The sequence below is a fragment of the Chlorocebus sabaeus genome, chromosome 8 (genome assembly GCF_047675955.1).
Source record: "Chlorocebus sabaeus isolate Y175 chromosome 8, mChlSab1.0.hap1, whole genome shotgun sequence".
In the NCBI taxonomy this organism is placed as follows: domain Eukaryota; kingdom Metazoa; phylum Chordata; class Mammalia; order Primates; family Cercopithecidae; genus Chlorocebus; species Chlorocebus sabaeus.
Window position 1 is genome coordinate 7,219,947 of NC_132911.1, and position 20,634 is coordinate 7,240,580.

The following is a 20,634-nucleotide window of genomic DNA, read 5'->3' on the forward strand; positions in this document are numbered from 1 at the left end:
GTCTGGGGTCACCCCGCGGTGATCTGAGTCCTGGGATGCCCCACAGGGATTTGCTGCCTCAGGGATCCGAAGTCTCATTCACTCCCCCACTGGGGACCTGAGCTTTCGAGATCCTCCTGCGGGGGTCTGAGATCTCGGGGTCAGCCTGTGGGGTCTGAGGTCTCGGGGTCTCCCCTGTGGGGTCTGAGTCTCGGAGTCCCCCATCCCCGGGATCGGCGGTCCGGGTCCCCGGAGCAGGCAGGGCGGTGGGTCGGGCCACGAACAGTAACGTGGCGCGCCGGCCCCAGGTGGTGTAGGGCTGGCGGCGGGGGGATAACGGTGCCGAAAGTCCGCACAAAGCCATCCGCTGGGGTCCCGCGGCGCCCGCGAGGCAATGACTGTGCCCCGTCCCATTCCTGATCCTCAGCTCAGGTGAGCACAGATGAGGCGCAGGGAAGCTTCTAAGTCGCAAATGGAAATAGAAGGCTAATTCAGGGGTGAGGGGCCGAAGTGCTCGTTACTCCCAGGAGGAGAGAAAAAACCACGGCCCCGCAGCCGGAGAAGCGGCGAGACGGAATCCGGCCCCCTCCCCGGGGTCTCAACTCCCTCCAGCCTCCCGCCTCCCGCCTCCCCCCTCCCGCCTCAGCTGCAGACAAATCCCGGAAGCGCGGAATCTGCCAAGCGCGGTGAGGGCGGCGCGCTCGCCCCGCGCATGCCCAGTGCCCGCCCGCGCCGCCAGGCTCTCCAGCGCCGCGCTGTCCAGCCCGCCGGATCCCGCCGTCTGTCATGGCGGCCCCCATCCTGAAAGGTGAGGGACTTCCTGCTTCCTGCGCCAGCAGCGGGGGAATTTGAGGACTGGCACCCGTGGTGGCGGGCGCACTCGGGGGGGTCCCGTGGGAGCAGCCCCGCTCGCCCCTCCCTCGCTGCCTGTCCCCTCCCAGATCCCCTGCCGCCTCCTGCCTCCCCCGCTGCCTGTCCCACCAAAACCCCCGGCTGCCTGCTGCTCTCTCCCCCGCTGCCTGTCGCCCCAAAACCCCCGGCTGCCTGCTTCCTCTCCCGTGCTCCCTGTCTCCCCAAACCACCGACTGCCTGCTTCCTGCCGTATGCTCCCCGTTCCCCCAAAACACGCGGCTGCCTGTTGCCTCCCCCGTGCTGCTAGTCCCCCTCAATGCCCCGCTGCCTGCTCTGTCCCCCATGCTGCCTTTCGCCCAGATCCCGTCCTCCCCCTACCTGCTCTCACCCCTGCTGCCTTAGTCCCTCGACCCGGAGCTAACAGGCAGGCAGAGTCCTGCCCTCCGGAAGTTGGTGTGGGGTCCTCCCGGGTCTGGTCCTGCTCTACCCCCTCTGAGGCCCACCTGGAGTTTCTGTGCTAATGGTTCCAATAATAGGAGCCGCCTTTTACTGCGGAGTCCTCGTGTGCCAGGCGCTGTGCTTAGGCTGGTGTGGTATTGTCTGATTTTTTAACCGCTGTATCAACTCTCTTACCTCGTTATTATAGGTGGAAACTAACGCGTGGGGCGTTTAGGTGCCTGTCCCCCGGTGTGTGGCTAGTCAGTGCTGATAGAGCCTTAGACCGGAGCTGCTGTCCCAACCAGTATATGATACAGCACCCAGTCCCGCCCGCTGTGCACCTGGAAGAGCCCAGGAGAGGGGAATCGAGGACACCTGTCTTGTAGAGTTTGGCCGTGGGATAAAAAAGGGGCCTGTATTGTGGGACCTGGAGTCATAAAACCTCATAGCCAAAAGAAAAGACTAGAGGCTTTATACAAACTCTGTAATCAGATGTGGCTATTTTTCTAATGTTAGTATTTTGTTAAATTAACCTGGTTTTCCTTTAGCGTTACCCGCAATCATTGGCCAATGGCATACTTGGAAAATTCTTTTAACCATCAGGTTTTGAGAAGAGGATATCCCACTAGAACAGGGGTCCACAGACTATGGCCCCCAGGCCATATCTGGCCTGCTGCCTGTTTTTGTAGGGTCTACAAGCTAAGAATGTCTTTTACATTTTTAAGTGATTTTTAAAAAAGGACAAATGAAAAATTATATCACATTCACATTTTCTTCTCCATAAATAAAGTTTTATTGGAGCACAGGCTGGCCCATTAATATATGATCTATGGTTATGTTTGTGCCACAACCATGAAGTTGAGTAGTTGTGACAAATACTCTTGGCCACCAAGCCTAAAATATTTACCATCTGTCCCTTCACAGAAAACAGACTTCTGCACCAGAAAAATTAAGCCTAAGAATTTGGGGAAAGCATCTAATTTTAGGAATGTAAACTGTCATGTATTGTATAAGTACAGTTGTTCTTTGCTTAAAATTTTAATAAATTCCACTGAAGCTATTTTGAATAGGCTTTTAGTAGAAATTTATTTACGAGACAGAGTCTTACTCTGTTGCCCAGGCTCGAGTGCAGTGACATGATCACATAATAGCTCAAGCAATTCTGCTTCAGCCTCCTAAGTAACTTGGGACTATAGGCACTACCATGCCCGGTTATTTTTATTTTCATTTTTTAATTTATTATTTTTTTGTAGAGCCAGGGTGTCACTATGTTGCCTAGGCTGGTCTTGAATTCCCAGCCTCAAGCCATCCTCCTGCCTCCACCTTCCAAAGTGCTGGGATTACAGACAGGAGCTACTTTGCTTAGCCAGTAGAATAAACTTAATTTACTTTTCTTACTTTTGAGGCAAGGTCTTGCTCTATTGCCCAGGCTGGAGTGCAATGGTGCGATCATAACTCAGCTTCTACCTCCTGGGCTTGAGGAATTCTCCCACCTCAGCTTCTCCACCCTCCCCACCCCATTTCCCACCCAGTAGCTGGGACTACAGCCACTTGCCAGCATTCCTGGCTAACTAAAAAAAAAAAAATTTGTAGAGACAGGGTTTCACTATGTTGCCCAGGCTGGTCTCAAACTCCTGCGCCCAGGTGATCCCACTGCCTTGGCCTTCCAAAGTGCTGGAATTACAGCATGAGCCACCACACCTGGCCAGTAGAATAAATTTTTGGTTTACTCTTTTTTTTTACTTTTTTTTTTTTGAGACAGAGTCTCTCCCTGTCACCCAGGCTGGAGTGCAGTGGCGTAATCTCAGCTCACAGCAACTTCCGCCTCCCGAGTTCTAGTGAGTCTCTTGCCTCAGCCTTCCAGTAGCTGGGATTACAGGCGCCCGCCACCATTCCCAGCTAATATTTTGTATCTTTTAGTAGAGACGAGTTTTCACCATGTTGGCCTGGCTGGTCTCAAACCCCTGACTTCGTGGATCCACCTGCCTCCGCCTCCCAAAGTGCTGGGATTACAGGTGTGAGCCACCGTGCTGGCCTCGGTTTACTCTTAAATATAAATAGAACAAAATCTATTGGGCAGGGGATGCTGAAATTACAAATGTATATTTCATGTTCATATCTTGTTTTCAGATGTAGTGGCCTATGTTGAAGTGTGGTCTTCCAATGGAACCGAAAATTATTCAAAGACATTTACAACACAGCTTGTGGATATGGGGGCAAAGGTAAGACATTTATTTTGCTGTTGATTCATATGACAGTCTTCTGATAGGTAAAAGGTTACATTTGCATTTTCTTATTTTGGGAGTTATTACTTAGAATACAGACAAAGCAATGGGTAAGTGGTGGGAGAAAAAAGAGCCAAACTGTGAAGAATTTAGAACATTAGGACTTAACAGAACAGTTGGGCCTGTGGGCATTGAGTGAGGAGGAGGAACCTAAGATGAAACGCTGGATTCTTACACTGGTTACTTGGATGCATAGTGCTATTAAGCAAAGTGAGGAATACAGGAAAAGGAACAGGTTTCTAAGGGAAAAGTTGTAAACTTGGGCATATTGAAAATATCTATTAGACATTTGGATATACAAGTCTGGAACTTGGAGTGTTCAAGGCTAGAGATGATGATTTGGGGGGTCAGGACCATAGGGGTCATGTAAAGTCACAGGTCTGGACGTCGTCCCATGTCGAGCATGGTTAGGATGAAGAGTGGTGATGGGAGGAGCATTGTTCAGTATTCAAGGACAGGCAATGGGAGCAGGGACCCAGTAACAGAGGGAGAGAAGAATGCCAGGAGAAGGAGAAAAGCAAGTGTGGAAGTCAAAGGAGGGAGTAATTTTTTTTTTTTTTTTTGGTAATGGAGTCTCTCGCTCTCTTGCCAGGCTGGAGTGCAGTGACGCGATCTCGGCTCACTGCAACCTCTGCCTCCTGGGTTCAAGCGATTCTCCTGCCTCAGCCTCCCAAGTATCTGGGACTACAGGCACACACCACCATGCCTCGCTAATTTTTTTTTTTTTTTTTTTTTTAGTAAAGACGGGGTTTCACCATGTTGGCCAGGATGGTCTCAATCTCCTGATCTCGTGATCTGCCCATCTCAGCCTCCCAAAGTGCTGGGATTACAGTTGTGAGCCACCAAGCCTGAGCAGGAGTAGTTAGCCTTTCAGAGCTCAGAGGGAGTAATTTTAAAGATAGAATTTTTTAAAACTACAGATAGTTCAAGAAAGATAGGATGGGCAAATGTACTTTGGATTTGAACACTATAAGGTCATTGCTGAAGTTAGTGCAGTTTTCAGTGAAATGGGCAGGAATCATTGAGATATGAGGAAATGGAGATAGCAAACAATTTGCCTTATTCAAGGTTTCTTAGTATAGCCATCTGTGTTATTAGATTTACTATCACATAGTGCTGGTGTTCAAGTAGCCTTTATTTGACTTAATAATGTCCTTGATACCGAATAGGTATCTTTTGCCCACACACACTAAACCAATCACTGTGATGACGGGTTTTACAAAAGGGAAAAGATTCATTCACAGAGAAGACCAGCTAGGAGGCAGAAGAGTACTCAAATCTTTATTCCCAAAGATAAGGCTTAGGGATATTTATCAGTTAGGGAAGTGGGGTGATCTAAGCTGTGGGGAAAAATGGAGCACTTGATCTGCACAGGCGTAGCTGGGGTTCGTGGGATGCATGTTTAGAAAACAGGCATTATTAGGAGGCTGAGGCGGGTGGATCACCTGAGGTCAGGAGTTCAAGACCAGCCTGGCCAACATAGTGAAGCCCCATCTCTACTAAAAAGACAAAAAAATTAGCTGGGTGTGGTGGCACACACTGTAGTCTCAGCTATTTGGGAGGCTGAGGCGGGAGAATCGTTTGAACCTGGGAGGCGGAGGTTGCTTTGAGCTGAGATTGCACCAGTGCACTCCAGCCTGGGGGATAGAGTAAGACTCTGTCTCCAAAAACCAAAAAAAAAAAACAAGCAGTCACTAGTAGGATCCGATGGTGAAGATTTTGGCCTGATGTCAAAAGGTCACTTCTTGGGCATTTGCACAGGCCTGGTTGAAGAGTTGGTGGTTGCAGCCTGTTTGAACTGTAGAGGTGCTGCCCCAAGTTCCTGAAAAGTAACTTAAGCAACGGTTACCATGGTGACATATCCACCAGAAGTGTTATAAGGAAGCCAGTGAAGGTTGTTACAGCATTTAGCAGCATGACTTGCAGCTATATAGGAATAAATAAATAAATTACAAAAAGCAAATGACCAAAAGCAAGCAAGGCAGATTAAATTTAGCAGACCTAATTTTCAGCCTTAAAGTGCAAGAGTGGTGATGCTGGCAATTCAGATGTGCCAGAGAAGCCTTAAGGTACTTTAAATGAAAAGGTGAAGGTTTTCCATTTTAAGGAAAGGAAAAAAATTGTATGCTAAAGTTGCTAAGATCTACAGTGAGACCAAATCTTCTAATCTTGAAATTGTGAAGAACTATGCTAGTGTTGCAGTCACACCAAACTGCCAAAGTTACAGCCACAGTGCGTGATAATTTTTATTACAATACATTGTTACAATTACCCTATTTTGTTGTTATTGTTAATCTGTGTCTAATTTGTAAATAAAACTTCATTGTATATGTATGTATAGGAAACAACAGTATATAACCGGTTCGGTACTAGCTCAGGATTCAGGCATCCACTGGGAGGGGTGGGGGGTGGGCGGGCGTGTCTTAGAACTTAACCCTCGTGGATAAGGGGGAACTAATACACTCTTACAGGGAGTTTAGCTATGAAAAAAGTCTGTTTATGTCGTTTTCTGGCATTTCGGAGGGGCTGACTGATAGGCTGAGCGAAAGCGATCCATTAAAAATGGGAGAAAAGATAATCGAAGGTAGGCCTAGGTTGGGGTGGGGCAAGAGAGCTGCCGTGGGTATAAAACTTAAGAGGCACTCACCACCAGGCAAAGAGTGGGTGCTGCTAAATTTTTTTAGCCTAAGAGCCTTGTTTGACCTCCCTAATGCCTGTCTTGAGTAAGAGGTCAGTGCAGAGGAATCCGAATATAGGAGCAGGGCCTGCACTGCAGGAGGGGAGACGTGCCTACTGTGATACACCGGAATGTAGGAACCTGAGGGAGTCTGCGTGTTCTCATGCCTGACATTTACCTGGGATGAGGAAGAGTTACTGTGAATGAGAAAAAAGCCATTAGACAAGTGAGTTGACAAGGTGGTTTGAGGGTAGCATTAAGATCTTAGATCTTTTGGATCTTTTTGGTTTCACCTTTTATTTCAAAACTTGGCAAGCAAAGTTGGGGAAAGAATAGTGAATGTAGATTCAACAGTTGTTAACATCGTAACAGATTTGGGTATTTGTAGTATCATAATCCAGGATTATCTTAAGCCAATTTCAGGATTCGAGATGATTTAAAACTAGACTACAGGCCTGTGAGAGTCATTATAACTTCTGATTCACCCTTAATCTAGATGCAGCTCTTTGGGTCTCAGCCCAAGGTGTAGGGGTTTTATCAGACCCCCTTCTCCCTTTGAGGCTTCTCAATTTTTGTCCCGTTCAGTGTTTGCTAAATTTGATAAAAGCCTTGTGGGAAAATGGCCTCAAATGCTAGACTCATCTCTAGGTATCAGTGTTAATCTAGAATCTCAGCCCGGTAATTCTTAGTTGCCTTGATAGCTCCCATGGACTTGGTAGGGGTGTGGAGACTGAGAGAGAGAGAGTTATAAAAGCAATACATATTTATTGTTTAAAAAGACTAACGGGCAGTGCTGTGAAATTCACAATGAACACAAAGAGAAACCAACAACCCTTTGCAGTACGTTTCCTTTTCCATTTTTCAAAGACAGTTATTTTCAAATCATCTGTTTCTTTTGGTATTTGCCTTCATATTTCCAATCAGTGTACATATATTTACTTCAGTACAATTGAATGCTATAGAAAATTATGCAGATGAGTTCTGCTTCTGAAAAGGATACATAAAAGGTAACATTTTTGACACCATGAGTGTCTGAGCATGCCTTTATTATACTGTTTTTTTTTTACTAATATTTTAGCTGACTAAAAATGCTAGCACAAATATTGTTTTTCCTTGAAGGTATTTCCCATTGTTTTCTCACTTCCAGACTGCTGTTGATAAGCCTGATTCAGCTGCCACTTATCATTGTTTGCATGTGATGTGTCTCCGTCCTCTTCACCTTGATTACCTACTCTTTTAATATTTTTCCCTTTTGCCAGCCATGCTGGAATTCTGTGATAAGCTTGGTCTAGTGCTGTTTTCATTCTTGTGCTGGGCCTTTGTGGGGTTTCTTTTGATCTAGAATGCATATCCTTTAGTTCGAGAAACTTTTCTTTGATTATGTCTTTAATAATAGTGTCTCCATTTTGTGTATTTCTGTATTTCTTTAACTTCTGTTGATTGGCTGTTGGATCTCCTGGTCTGAGCTCCTGACGTTCTTGCCTTTTGTCTCCTGTTGCGTCCGTCTTCTGGTTCTTTTGTTCTACTACCAGTGAGCTTTTCTCAACTTCATTGACTGATACTTCTATAGAAAATTTTATTACTTATGTCATCTTTTCTTAATTTCCAAGAGCTCTTTAGGATCCTATTAAAAAATAATCTTCTGATCATGTTGCATGAATACAGTATCTCTCTTTTTTTTTTTTTTTTGAGACGGAGTCTTGCTCTGTTACCCAGGTTGGAGCGCAATCGTGCACCATCTTGGCTCACTGCAACCGCCACCTTCCGGGTTCAAGTGATTCTCCTGCCTCAGCCTCCTGAGTTGCTGGGACTACAGGCACGAACCACCATGCCTGGCTAATTTTTGTATTTTTAGTAGAGACAGGGTTTTGCCATTTGGCCAGGCTGGTCTCAAATTTCTGACTTCATGATCTACCTGCCTCAGCCTCCCAAAGTGCTGGGATTACAGGTGTGAACCACCATACCCAGTTTCCTTTGGTTTTAATTAGCTGAATTTTTCCAACTTTTTGAATGATTGCACTGATTTTCAACCTTCTTACTTTGTATTTACGCATTTAAGATTATAGGCACCCGCCACCATGCCCAGATAATTTTTGTATTTTTAGTACAGACAGGGTTTCACCAGGTTGGCTAGGCTGGTCTCGAAATCCTGAACTCCTGACCTCAGGTGATCCACCCGCCTCCCAAAGTGCTGGGATGACAGGCATGAGCCACCGTGCCCGGCCATGAATACAGTATCTTAAGATATTAAGTGTTCTTAATTTTGGTTAAATATGTGTTCTGTTTTCTCTATTGCCTTTGAATTTCATTTGGTTTTATTTTTTTGATGTAGAATGCTTTTCTGAAATGTCCATTATCATCTGACTCTTTCCATCTTCTAAAAATGTGGTGCCTTCTCATGGCCACATTTTCTCTTCTGTTCTCTTTAGCCTTGCAGGGCTCCAACTCTTTATTCTTTCAGTAACACTTCAAAGAGTTTTTTAGAGGGAGTAGACATGAACTTATGTGTATGATTCACCATTCTAACTGGAACAGATATGTTTTAAGCAGCGTTATGCATTCCTTCGAGTGTTTCTCTGTCAGATTCTGAGAAACAGAATTGCTGGGGTAGAGGTTTTTTGATCAGTTGTACTTAAGAAGTTGTGAATGAACAGTAATGTACATTTTGTTTTCTGCATTTTGTCTACAGGTTTCAAAAACTTTTAACAAACAAGTAACTCACGTTATCTTCAAAGATGGCTACCAGAGCACTTGGGACAAAGCTCAGAAGAGAGGCGTAAAGCTCGTTTCAGTCCTCTGGGTTGAAAAGTAAGCCACTTCTCCCTTACTTTTTTTCCTTAAGTATCTAGTATTGAAAATGTGTGGAGATATTTTGCACAGATCGCAGAACCAGATAAAGTTTGATTTTCATCTTTTCTCTGCCTCACCTCACCAAGTAATTTGACATCCTCCAGCCTTAATATCTGCAGTTCAAAAATGGGCATACTATAATACCTAACCCTGCCTAGGGAGAGAGGGAGCCTGCAGGTGCTGAAGCTGGGTATGCAAGGCGGACTTAGGAAACAAGAGGGAATGTGATGAAGCAGATTGTGTTGGTCAGCCAGCGCTGCTGTAACAAAAGACCACAGACTGGGTAGCTTGAACAATAGAAATGGACTTTCTCACAATCTGGAGGCCGGAAGTCCAATATCAAGGTGTCCACAGGGTTGGTATCTTTTTTTTTTTTTCTTGACACCAAGTCTTGCTCTCTCATCCAGACTGGAGTGCAGTGGCTGGAGTTTGGGTCACTGCAGCCTCTGCCTCCTAGGCTTAAGTCGTTCTTATGCCTCAGCTTCCCAAGTAGCTGGGATTCATCTCAACCTTCGCCTCTTGGGCTCAAGTGATTCTCCTGCCTCAGCCTCCTGAGTAGTTGGGATTATAGGCACGCACCACCATGCCTGGCTAATTTTTGTATTTTTAGTAGAGACGGGATTTCGTCATGTTGGCCAGGCTGGTCTCAAACTTCTGACCTCAGGTGATCCACCTGCCTCAGCCTCCCAAAGTGCTAGGATTACAGGCGTGAGCCACCGTGCATGGCCCACACAGTTTTGCTTACAGTAAATTTGTAGTAAGTTTTGAAATTGGGGAGTATGAGTCCTGTAACTTTGTTTTTCATTTTCAAGATTGTTTGGCTATTTTGATTTGGGTTCCTTGCTAAGATTGTTTGGCTGTCTTGTTTGGGTTCCTTGCATTTCTATATGAATTTTATGATCAGCTTGTCAGTTTATTCAAAAACAAAAAAGGTAGCTGGGATTTGGTAGGATTGTATTGAATCTCTAATTAGGGAAGTGTTGGTGTGTTTATAATATTTAATCTTCTAGTCCATGAAAATGGGATGTGTTTCTTTTTCACGTCTCAAATTTCCTTCAGTGATACTTTCTAGTTTTCAGTGTACAAGTTTTATACCACCTGGGTTAAATTTATTCCTAACTTTTTTGTTCATTTTCATGTGAATGAAATTGTTTTCTTAATTTTTTTAAGTTGTTAGCTGTTAGTGTATAGAAATGCAGGTGATTTTTGTATATTGATCTTACACCCTGCAAATTTGCTGAACTTGTTTATTAGTTCTAAATTGTATTTGTGGATTCCTTAGGATTTTCTATATGCAGTGTTGTATAATTTTGTAAATAGAGATAGATTTACTTCTTCATTTCTAGTCTGGCTGCATTTTATTTTATTTTATTTTATTTTATTTTATTTTATTTTACCTATTTGTTCTGGCCGGAACGTCCAGCACAGTGTTGAATAGAAGTGGTGAGAATGGACATCCTTGTCTTGTTGCTCATCTTTGGAGAAAAGCTTTCAGTATTTCATTATTTAGTATGATGGTAACTGTGGTTTGTGTAAATGTCCTTTATCAGGCTGAAGACATTCCCTTCTATTCCAGGTTTTTGTTTGTTTGTTATTATTAAAGAAAGATATTGTTGTCAAATGTTTTTCTGCATGATTGATCATCATGTGATTTTTGTCCTTCATTATATTAATGTGGTGTAATGAGGGGTTTTGTATGGTGAACCAACCTTGCAGTCCTAGGATAAATCCTACTTGATCATGTTATGTATGTTGTCATCTTTCCTTTTTAATTGTTCAAACAGGCCGGGTGTGGTGGCTCACACCTGTAATTCCAGCACTTTGGGAGGCCGAGGGGGCTGGATCACCTGAGGTCAGGAGTTTGAGACGAGCCTGATCAATATGGTGAAACCCTATCTGTATTAAAAATACAAAAATTAGCCAAGTGTGGTGGCTTGTGCCTGCAGTCCCAGCTACTCGGGAGGTTGAGACAGGAGAATCACTTGAACCTGGGAGATGGAGGTTGCAGTGAGCTAAGACCACGCTATTGCACTTCAGCCTGGGCGACAAGAGTGGGGGAAAAAAAAAGAGTAAGGTGTCCTTCTCTGGCTTTTGTCAATATTTTCTCATTATCTTTCACTTTCAGAAATTTAAGTGTCTGGATATGGTTTTATAACATTTATTTTGTTTAGATTTTACAGAACTTGTTGAATGTGTACTTATCTGTGTTTCTACACATAATTCATTTTTGGCCATTATTTCTTCATCGATCTTTTCTGCTGCATTTCTTCCTCATTTTTTCTGATTAGCTGTATATCTTTTTCGAATTAGCTGTATACCAGGGATTGGTAAAGTTTTCTGTAAAGGGACAGATAGTAAATATTTTAGGCTTTGCGGGCCATGTGGTCTCAACAGCTCAGCTCTCTTGTGGTGTGAAAGGAGTAATAGAAAATAAGTAAACAAATGCCTGTGTCTGTGTGACAGCAAACTTTACTTACAAGTGTGGCAGTAAGCCGGGTAGTTTGCCCATCCTTTCTATGTAATATACCTTTTAAATGTTTGCATTTGTCCATAGTGCTCTCCTTCTTGTTCATTATTGTCATTTTTTTTTCTTGCCAGATTGATCTGTTTTCAAGTTCATTGACGTTTTTCTCCATCAAATCCATTCTGCTACTTAGTACCTTTATTTCAGATATTTTTGATTGGTTTTTGTCTACTTGGTTTTTGTATACATTTTTAAAATTTTGTTTTCATGCGAGATTTCTCATCTTTGCTTTTCCTGCCTTTTGTTATGAATGTATTTTCTATTACCTCGATGAGTATAGTTATAAGTAATTGTCTTAATGACCTTGTCTGATAATTTTGAGGTTGGCATCTGTTTTGTTTTGGTTTTTCTTTGATAGTGTGTCACATTTTTCTGGCTCTTCGTATGGCAAATAATTTGGGCTTGTATTTTGCACATTGTAAATACTACGTAGACTCTGGATTCTTTTGTATTGTCGCAAAGAGCATGACGTTTTTGTTTTAGCAAGCAGTTGACTTGTCATTAAAGTTAAATGCACACTGTCATTATGTGGGCAGTTGCTTAGATGGGCTCTTTGAGCCTTAGGTGCAAGCTGATTTGTTTGCCTCAAACACTTGTTGTTCAGGGGTCAGCCAGAGACTTGAACTTCCATACTCAGAACTTGGGGTTTCTCGTCTGGTTCTCTTACTTCCTGAGTCCTTACCTCATTTCTCTGGTGGCCGTAGGTGCCCAGTCTTCTTCGTCTGGTGTCTTCAGCAAGAAAGGAGGCCAGAGCTTCTGCTTGAGTGCCTGCTGCGCCACACCACCTCCCACAGAGACTGTGGCTGCCTTTAGGGGACAGACAGAAAATGTGGTGATGCTCAGAGTCTTTTGCTTCCTTTTAAAATTTGTCTCTTCTTTCTTTTTCTTTTTTTCCCTCCAGCTTTCAAAGCTCTCACATCATTGGTTTGTTTTATTTTATTTTTCCCGTATTTCCAAGACATATAGCTTATAGTTCACCTATATTTGTATATTGGTTTGTTAGGAATAAACAGAAATGGAACTTAGTATGTTATTTTTGAAGCATCTGATGCCAGTCTAATTCTTCTTCCCTTCAAAATTATTTGATCTTTTTGCCTGGAGACTCCTTAAGGATATTTTTTATTTTATTTTATTTTTTATTTTTTTGAGATGGAGTCTTGCTTTGTTGCCAGGCTGGAGTACAGTGTCACGATCTGTGCTCACTGCAACATCCGACTCCCTGGTTCAGCGATTCTCCTGCCTCAGCCTCCCAAGTAGCTGGGATCACAGGCACGTGCCACCACGCCTAGCTAATTTTTGTATTTTTAGTGGAGACAGGGTTTCACCATGTTGGCCAGGATGGTCTCGATCTTCTGACCTCGTGATCTGCCCACCTCAGCCTCCCAAAGTACTGGGATTATAGGCGTGAGCCACAGTGCCTGGCCAGGTTTTTTTTTTTTAAAGACTCATAGCTTTACTGTAATATGTTTTGGATTGATCATTCCAGTTCTGGATTGGCCTTTTCAACAGATTCAGGTCTATATTTCTGCAAAAGTTTCTTGGATTATGGATTCAAATATTCTGTTTCATTGTTTTGCTTTTCTTCTGGGACTCCAATAATGTTTACATTGGGCCTGCTTAGCTTTTATTTCAGCCACTTTGACTTTGACCCTTTTATATATATATATACACACACACACACACACATATATATTTATATACAGACACACACACATACGCAGACACACACACATACATTTTTACCCCAAATACTCATTTGACAGTATTTGTTTTTGTTTTTTTGAAGACAGGGTCTTGCTCTGTTTTTGGGTTTTTGGAGACAGGGTCTTGCTCTGTTGCCCAGTCTGGAATGCAATGACTCAGTTGCAGCTTACTGCAGCCTGGACCTCTAAGGCTCAATCAGTCCTCTCACCCTAGCCCTCCCGAGTGACTGGGACTGTAGGCATGTGCCAACATGCCCAGCCATTAAAATTTTTTTTTTCTTTTTTCTTTTTGAGATGGAGTCTTGCTCTGTAGTCTAGTGCAGTGGCACAATCTCGGCTCACTGCACGCTCCGCCTCCCGGGTTCATGCCATTCTCCTGCTTCAGCCTCCCGAGTAGCTGGAACTACAGGTGCCCACCACCATGCCTGGCTAGTTTTTTTTTTTTTTTTTTTTTGTATTTTTAGTAGAGATGGGGTTTTACTGTGTTAGCTGGGATGGTCTTGATCTCCTGACCTCATGATCCACCTGCCTTGGCCTCCCAAAGTGCTGGGATTATAGGCGTGAGCCACCACGCCCGGCTTTAAAGAATTTTTTTTATAGAGATGGGATCTCACTATGTAGCCCAGGCTGGGCTCAAGTGATCCACTCACTCCAGCCTCTCCAAGTGCTGGGATTACTGGTGTGAGCTACTGCACCCAGCTGACAATATTTGATTCAAGTTCAAGGGTTTTGTTATATTCTTCAGTTTTGTGTTTGCTTTTATTTTAGGGGGTGTGATGGATTTTCCTCAGCTGAAATGATTTGCTTTTTCTTTGTTTTTTTAAAAGAGATTTTTTAAATGGATGTAGTCTTTTCTATTTCCATTCCTTGTATAGGCTGGGTATGTGGCCAGAGCATCCTCTTCTGTCAGTTCTGCTATCTTGCGTAGTTTCTCTTATAGGTGATGCTTGTGATGGAGGGAGAAGAGAGGGGCTCGTGTATCTCGTCTGCCTTTTGTTTCTGTAGGATCCTTAAATGTTTTTCTCTTAGTTTCTTCTTTTTTTCACTGCCGTTGGTTCAAGGGCTGCTACTCCCCCCAGAACTGATGCTTTTCAGAGCCTGCCTGTCCTAGTCTTGCTCCCATTCAGGCCCCTTCCCTGGAGCGGGTACTGTGAGCTGCATGGGTTCTGCGTTGTGGCAGTTGTGCTGGGTGTCCTCTTTCTGAGACTTCTGCTACCTGTGCTTCATGTGAGTCCTCCAGGCTGTGCTACTTTTTATGGAGTCGTAAGCCTCTTCTCCCTGACTTTCTGCATCCACAGACTTGCAGCTGTGTTGGAATTTGGATTATTTTTCTACTTGCAGGTCATCTGAATTTGCGCTGTTATCTCCATATTGGTGAGAATGTAGGTCATATGTGTCTTTTATTTAAGTTTCTTTCTTTTTTCTCTGCTTTTTTTTTCGGGGAGGGAATGGGAGAAGACTCAATATCAGGCAGCCATCATTGTTTTCTCTACCTCGTCTTCTTATGGAGTCCATTGAAGTGGCTTATTGATTTTTATCTCAAAATAGATCTCTCATGGATCTTTATGTCTGCTGTTACTCACAGTCCAGACAACTATCATGTCTTGCTTCAATTACTGTAGCAGCCTCCTGCCTGTCTGTTTCATTTTGTTTCTTATACATCAGTAAATGTAACCCCTTTTGTTACCGGTGGAAGGTATCCAAGTTACTGGCAGCAAATCCGTATGGGTTTGCAGCAACTTCAGTTCTTACCTCCTCAGAAGAAAGAATTCCACGGAGGGGCATAAGGCAGAAGAAGAGACCAAAGCAAGTGTCAGAGCAGGAGCAGAAGTTTATTTAAAAGGCTTCAGAACAGAAAGAAAGGAAAGTATGCTTGGAAGAGTCCCAAGCAGATATGGAGGTCACAGTTGATGTTTAACCTTGATCCTGGGATTTATAGGCTCGCCCTTTCCCACAGTTCTTCCCTGAGGGTGGGCTGCCCGCATGCACAGTGCGGGAACTGAGCGCAGGCAGTTTGTTTAGGAAGTGGTAATGGGTGCCCATCTGGGGTTTTCTTCCCATTTCTCCACCATTTTGTCTCTTGATGTGCATGCCCGGGAAATGGCCTCTCCCTGGCGTCTGCATTCAGTTAACACTTGGGTGCAACAGGTGTGGACTGTCAGGAAATGGCCTCTCCCTGGCTGTGGCTGCCAATTTATCACTTTTAGAGAGGCAATGTGATCATTGTTGAGCTATCACGTGACATTCCTGGTGGCTGGTAGAGCCCTCTCCTGCCGGGCTTATGCCTAACTACTTGCAACACTTTAACACGTAAATCAGCTTTATCCTTCTGATAAAATGGCTTAGAATTCAGTGGTCTATAGTAGGGAATGGCAAACTGTCATCCCCCGGCCAAATCCACCCTGCCATCCTGTTTATTTTTTAATGGCCCATGAGCTAAGAATGGTTTTTAAGTTATAAGAAGAAAAATTCAAATGTTTACTATTTCATGATATTTACATTATAGAAAATTCAATTTTAGTATCCATAAATACCGTTTTATTGGAACACAGCCACGTTCATCTGACGATGTAGTCAGTGGCTGCCTCTGTACTACAGCTGTAGATTTGGATCCTGTGGCAGAGACCTTATGGCCCACGAAGCCTAAGACATTGACTACTTGCCCCTTTACAGAAGTTTGGTGACCCAGGTCCAGTGTGCTGCACGATGGTCCCTTCCCTTTCAATGTCAGCTGCTCCCCTCTCCCTTGTTTGCGTCTTCCAAATGCTCTGGGCTTCCAAGTCCCCGAGGCCACACTCTTTTCTGCCTTTAGTTCTTGGCCTGTGCTAAGAACTCTGCCCCCTCTTCCTGATTCTAAACTGAGTTTTATAGTCAGCTCCTTTATACATGTTGCATTGCAAGGTCACTTTATCAGAAGAGCTTCCTCTGTCCCCAGTTCACAGTTCAAGCCCTCTTTGTTATTCTCTATCTCAACTCCTTTTTTCCTGTGTGTACTATTAAAACTTATTTTGCTCATTTGGCTGCTTTATCTGTCTGTGTATCTAATCATGCATTTGGTCTTTCTATTGTAATGTAGACTGTAAGAGCAGCTACACGTCTGTCTTATTTATGGTTGTGTTTCCAGTAAGCATGTAACATACATCTGGCTCATAGTAGATGCTCAGTAAATATTTGTTCTAACAAATTATGAACAAAGGAAAATTTAGTTAAGTGGCATAGAGATACTAGAGAAAATATCATGGGGAAAATGACTTGGAAAAAAACTGCATTTTAAAAGTTGAATAGAAATGTGGAGGGGAGAGTGCGAAAACAGAGACCTTTACTAAAGCTTGAAGTAAATAGAGATGCATGGATAAAAATTAAAATAGTAGGCATTTCTGTACCTAAATAGGCCCTCTCGGCTAATCCTACATTGGGGGTGATCACTGATATCACTGATAGTGTTTTCTTCTGAGAGTTAGGGATTCTTGCTCTGCTTTGCTGGCCCAGCCCCTGACTCCCCCTCCTGTCATTCTTTATCCCCTTTCTCTCTCTATTTCTGCCCACCACCAACCCCAGCTTCTTTCTCAAGGGGCTCATGCAGACTCCATAATGCTTGTAACTTCATTATACAAAAACAAACCTTTTTTTTTTTTTTTTTTCCTGGAGACTGAGTCTCACTCTCTTGCCCAGACTGGAGTGCAGTGGTGTGATCTTGGCTCACTGCAACCTCCGCCTCCTGGATTTAAGCAATTCTCCTGCCTCAGCCTCCTGAGTAGCTGGAGCTATAGATATGCACCACCATGCTTGGCTAATTTATATATACATATATATATATATATATATATATTTTTTTTTTTTCTTTTCTTTTCTTTTCTTTCTTTCTTTCTTTTTTTGAGACGGAGTCTCACTCTGTCGCCCAGGCTGGAGTGCAGTGGTGCAATCTCGGCTCGCTGCAAGCTCCGCCTCCCGAGTTCACGCCATTCTCGTGCCTCAGCCTCCCGAGTAGCTGGGACTACAGGCACCGCCACCACGCCCAGCTAATTTTTTGTGTTTTTAGTAGAGATGGGTTTCCACTGGGTTAGCCAGGATGGCCTCGATCTCCTGACCTCGTAATCTGCCCACCTCAGCCTCCCATAGTGCTGGGATTACAGGCGTGAGCCACTGCACCCAACCTATATACTTCTTTAGTTAACTTTTTATTACAGGACATTCTTTTCCTGTCTGTACATGCAGATATGTCCCACTTTATATATATAAGAATCTTTTGTGGTAGCTGTCCAGTAATTTATGTAACCAGTGTCCTATTGATGATTGAAGTTTTTCATTTCTTAGTTCTTTTATTTTCAATTAGAAATATTAGAGCATTGAGCTTCTGTATATATTACCTTTTTGCAGATGATAAATCTTTCCATAGATTTAAATCCCAAAAGTGGGCTGTTCAGTTCAGAGAGTTTACATGTTTAAATATGATAGATGCTGCCAAATTACCTTCTGGAAGGAGTGTACTGGTTTCCATTCTTTCTGGAATTATCAAAGAATACCTGTTTCCCAATACCTTTGCTTATATTGTGAGTTATCAGTTCTTTTAACGTTTTCTAATTAGTAGAAGAAAAGTAATACTGTTTTTATTTGCATTTCTCTGATTTTTAGTGAGCTTGAATTTTCTTCAACAGAACATGGAGATAAGAGCCAAACTGACCTGCATGTTTTATGTCACGTCTGTTCTTTCTTGGTGAACTGCCTGCCTGCCTTTCCAATGTAGTAGCTCATGGTTTCCACTGAAAATGTGAACATTAACTTCGTAAGGTCACTAGGTGTCACTAGAATCCCATTCTGTTAGGTTCCTTCTGGGAGTGTTCATTTTAAGATCAGATGACAATTGATAACATTCTGACATTTCCTTTGGACGTAGAAATTTTTACCTTAAAGGAAGAATAAATAAAGGTGAAATAAAGGTCAGCTTGGCCCCCACTCTAAGTTCTGTTGAAGAAAGTTTATCATTTTTAAACAATTGCAAACTAACAGCTAGGTTGGGAATATGATTCACAGGCTTTGTCCTTGCTAGGCTGAGAGTTGGTTGCTGACTGAAGGCCATCACCCCCTGCATTTAGTGTTTGCTAGAAACAAGGACATATTCCCACATAAGCACAACACAAGCCGACATTAGGGGCTTACCACGGTTCCCTTCCTCCCAGAATCCTCAGACTCCATTCTGTCCTACCGGCGGCCAGCTCCACTTCTCACCTCCTCAGCCTTCTCACCCTGCAGCCATTCCTTAGTCTTTCACTGGCTTCTGTGACTTTGACACTGTTGAAGGTCACTGACCAGTGATAGGAACGTCCCTCAGTTTGGGACGGTCTGATGTGTCCTCCTGATGTCACATCAGTGTGTAACAGTGGATGTAGCCATTTAGGACTGGGCGAATTACTCAGCTGCTGGGCTCTGGGTTCCTCCAGCAGCTCCTGAGTTAACTTGCTGCTGTTGTTCCAGTGCTGGACCACAGACGTGTTCTCTCTGCCCACAGAGCACTATTGTGCAGACTTCTCTGAGTCTCCTGTTTTCTTCCTTGTGCGGCAGGGACACACATGAGGGATTGTGTGCTTGGCGGCTGGAATCTTCAAAAAGATATGATTCACTTTTTTGCCTCACTAACACAGTGCCGTCTACATAAAAGATTAAAGTACCTTTCCTGAATTGACTTATTGACTGGGCCTAGAGAATAAGATACTGGTGCTGGGCAGTTTGGCACAAGAGTAGCAAAAAGGCTGCAGGATTGGCCCAGGTGAAGACAAGGGGTCGTCCTAAGGGTGGAATGGGAGTCGGTGGTTCCTGGCCCATCTAGCAGGTGTGCTGTGGGAAGTGCTGGAGTGAATTGGCTCTCTGGGGAGAACAAGCTCATCAGAGCAGAGCTTCCCGAGGAGAACGTTGCTGCTTTGATTTCTGCTGGCTCTGAGGCAGCAGCAGGTCAAATAGTTGGTTCTCTGTTTAGAGGCATCTCTTGAAACACTTTTCGTTTTGACCACTAGATGGTAGGCATTTTACATTTCTGAAGAAAAATAGAAATCTAATTGGAAGCTTTTTTGTCTGTTCAGTAGATTTTGGTTGGACCCCTGGTAAATGTGAGTTTCAGTGTAGCAGCTTTAGTGTGTTACCACATGTGCTAAAGCATAGCTGTTGGCATGCAGAATGGCATTACCCGCAGTAAGTGCCACTTACTGCTTCATAGTGAGCGATGATAGTTACACCCAGGTGGATGAAATTCAGGGAGAGCATCTCGGTGCGCCTTACATCTTATCACTCTAAAGGATATGCAGTTGGGAAGCTTACCTCAAAGGCAACAGAACACTCCTCCCACAACTGTATAACCTATGCCAGGCACACATTTTACTGGGTTGAATCAAGCCCTTCCTTAAACTGCTAACTTAAAGGATACTTACTGGTTTTGTAAACTTTGGCAAATGATCTTCTGTACTCCTCGGTTTTCTGTGTTGTGCAGTAGGAGGCAATGGTAGTGGATTTTCCAGCACGGTTGGTTTGAGGCTTCTCATGAGCTGGCTGACCTTTGTTCTGATGATGGTGGTGATTTTAATACTGTGTATTGATAACACGGTTATCTAGGGTCTCCTTCACGTCTTTCATCCAGATGCATCTCAGCCAGCCCCCTTTTGCTGTTCCCTTACTCATAATAGTGGTAAATCAGTGACATTTTGCTTAAGAAGAGGCTGCTAAAAACTTCTTATGCTTAAAATTGGTAATTAAGGGGACTTTTTAAAAAGAAGCACACCTCAAAAACATTTCCTTCCTCATTCTCTTCCACCCTGCCTCCCTTTCCCATCACTTCTATTAGATACAGCATTCTGCTCACCCCATTATTGTAGGCTCAGATAGTTGGTTTTTTAAAATCAGCTTTATAAAAACATTTACATAAAATAAAATGGGCCCATTTTAAGTGTACATTCATGGAGTTTTGGCAAATGTGTATACCTGTGTCACCACCACAACCAAAATATAGAGCCTTTTCATCACCCCCAAATCTCCCTCGTGTCCATTTGCTGTCGGCCTCCCTGCCCCCTCCTCCCACCCCAGGGCAGCCACAGATTTGGTTTCTGTCATTCAAGATTAGTGTCACCAGTTCTGTGGCGTCAGATCAGTGGAATCATCCAGTGTGTACTATTTTGTGCCAGGCTTCTTTCACCGAAGGTGATGTTTTTGCTATTTGTCCATGTTGTGTATAGCAATGGTTTCATTTCTTTTATAGCTGAGTAGTATTCTGTTGCAGGCATGTAGCATGTAGCACGTAGCACGGTGCCACCAGTTGATGGAGATTGGGCTAGTTTTCCATTT

General features: G+C 43.6%; 1 protein-coding gene across 5 annotated transcripts in view; it reads left to right on the forward strand.

Moving 5' to 3' along the window:
• Positions 1 to 707: 707 nt before the first annotated feature.
• Positions 708 to 20,634, forward strand: part of MCPH1 (microcephalin 1) — a 240,000-nt gene continuing 220,073 nt past the window's right edge. For 2 of the 5 annotated variants that reach the window (XM_037985351.2, XM_037985354.2), the window contains exons 1-4: positions 1,403 to 1,419; positions 3,190 to 3,284; positions 3,400 to 3,491; positions 8,921 to 9,039. In XM_037985351.2, the coding sequence (XP_037841279.1) occupies positions 3,480 to 3,491; positions 8,921 to 9,039 (131 nt within the window). In that variant the 5' untranslated portion in view covers positions 1,403 to 1,419; positions 3,190 to 3,284; positions 3,400 to 3,479. Of the gene's footprint in view, positions 788 to 1,402; positions 1,420 to 3,189; positions 3,285 to 3,399; positions 3,492 to 8,920; positions 9,040 to 20,634 lie in introns of those variants that run through there. The other 3 variants (XM_073017923.1, XM_007961604.3, XM_037985358.2) reach the window with 3 other exon arrangements.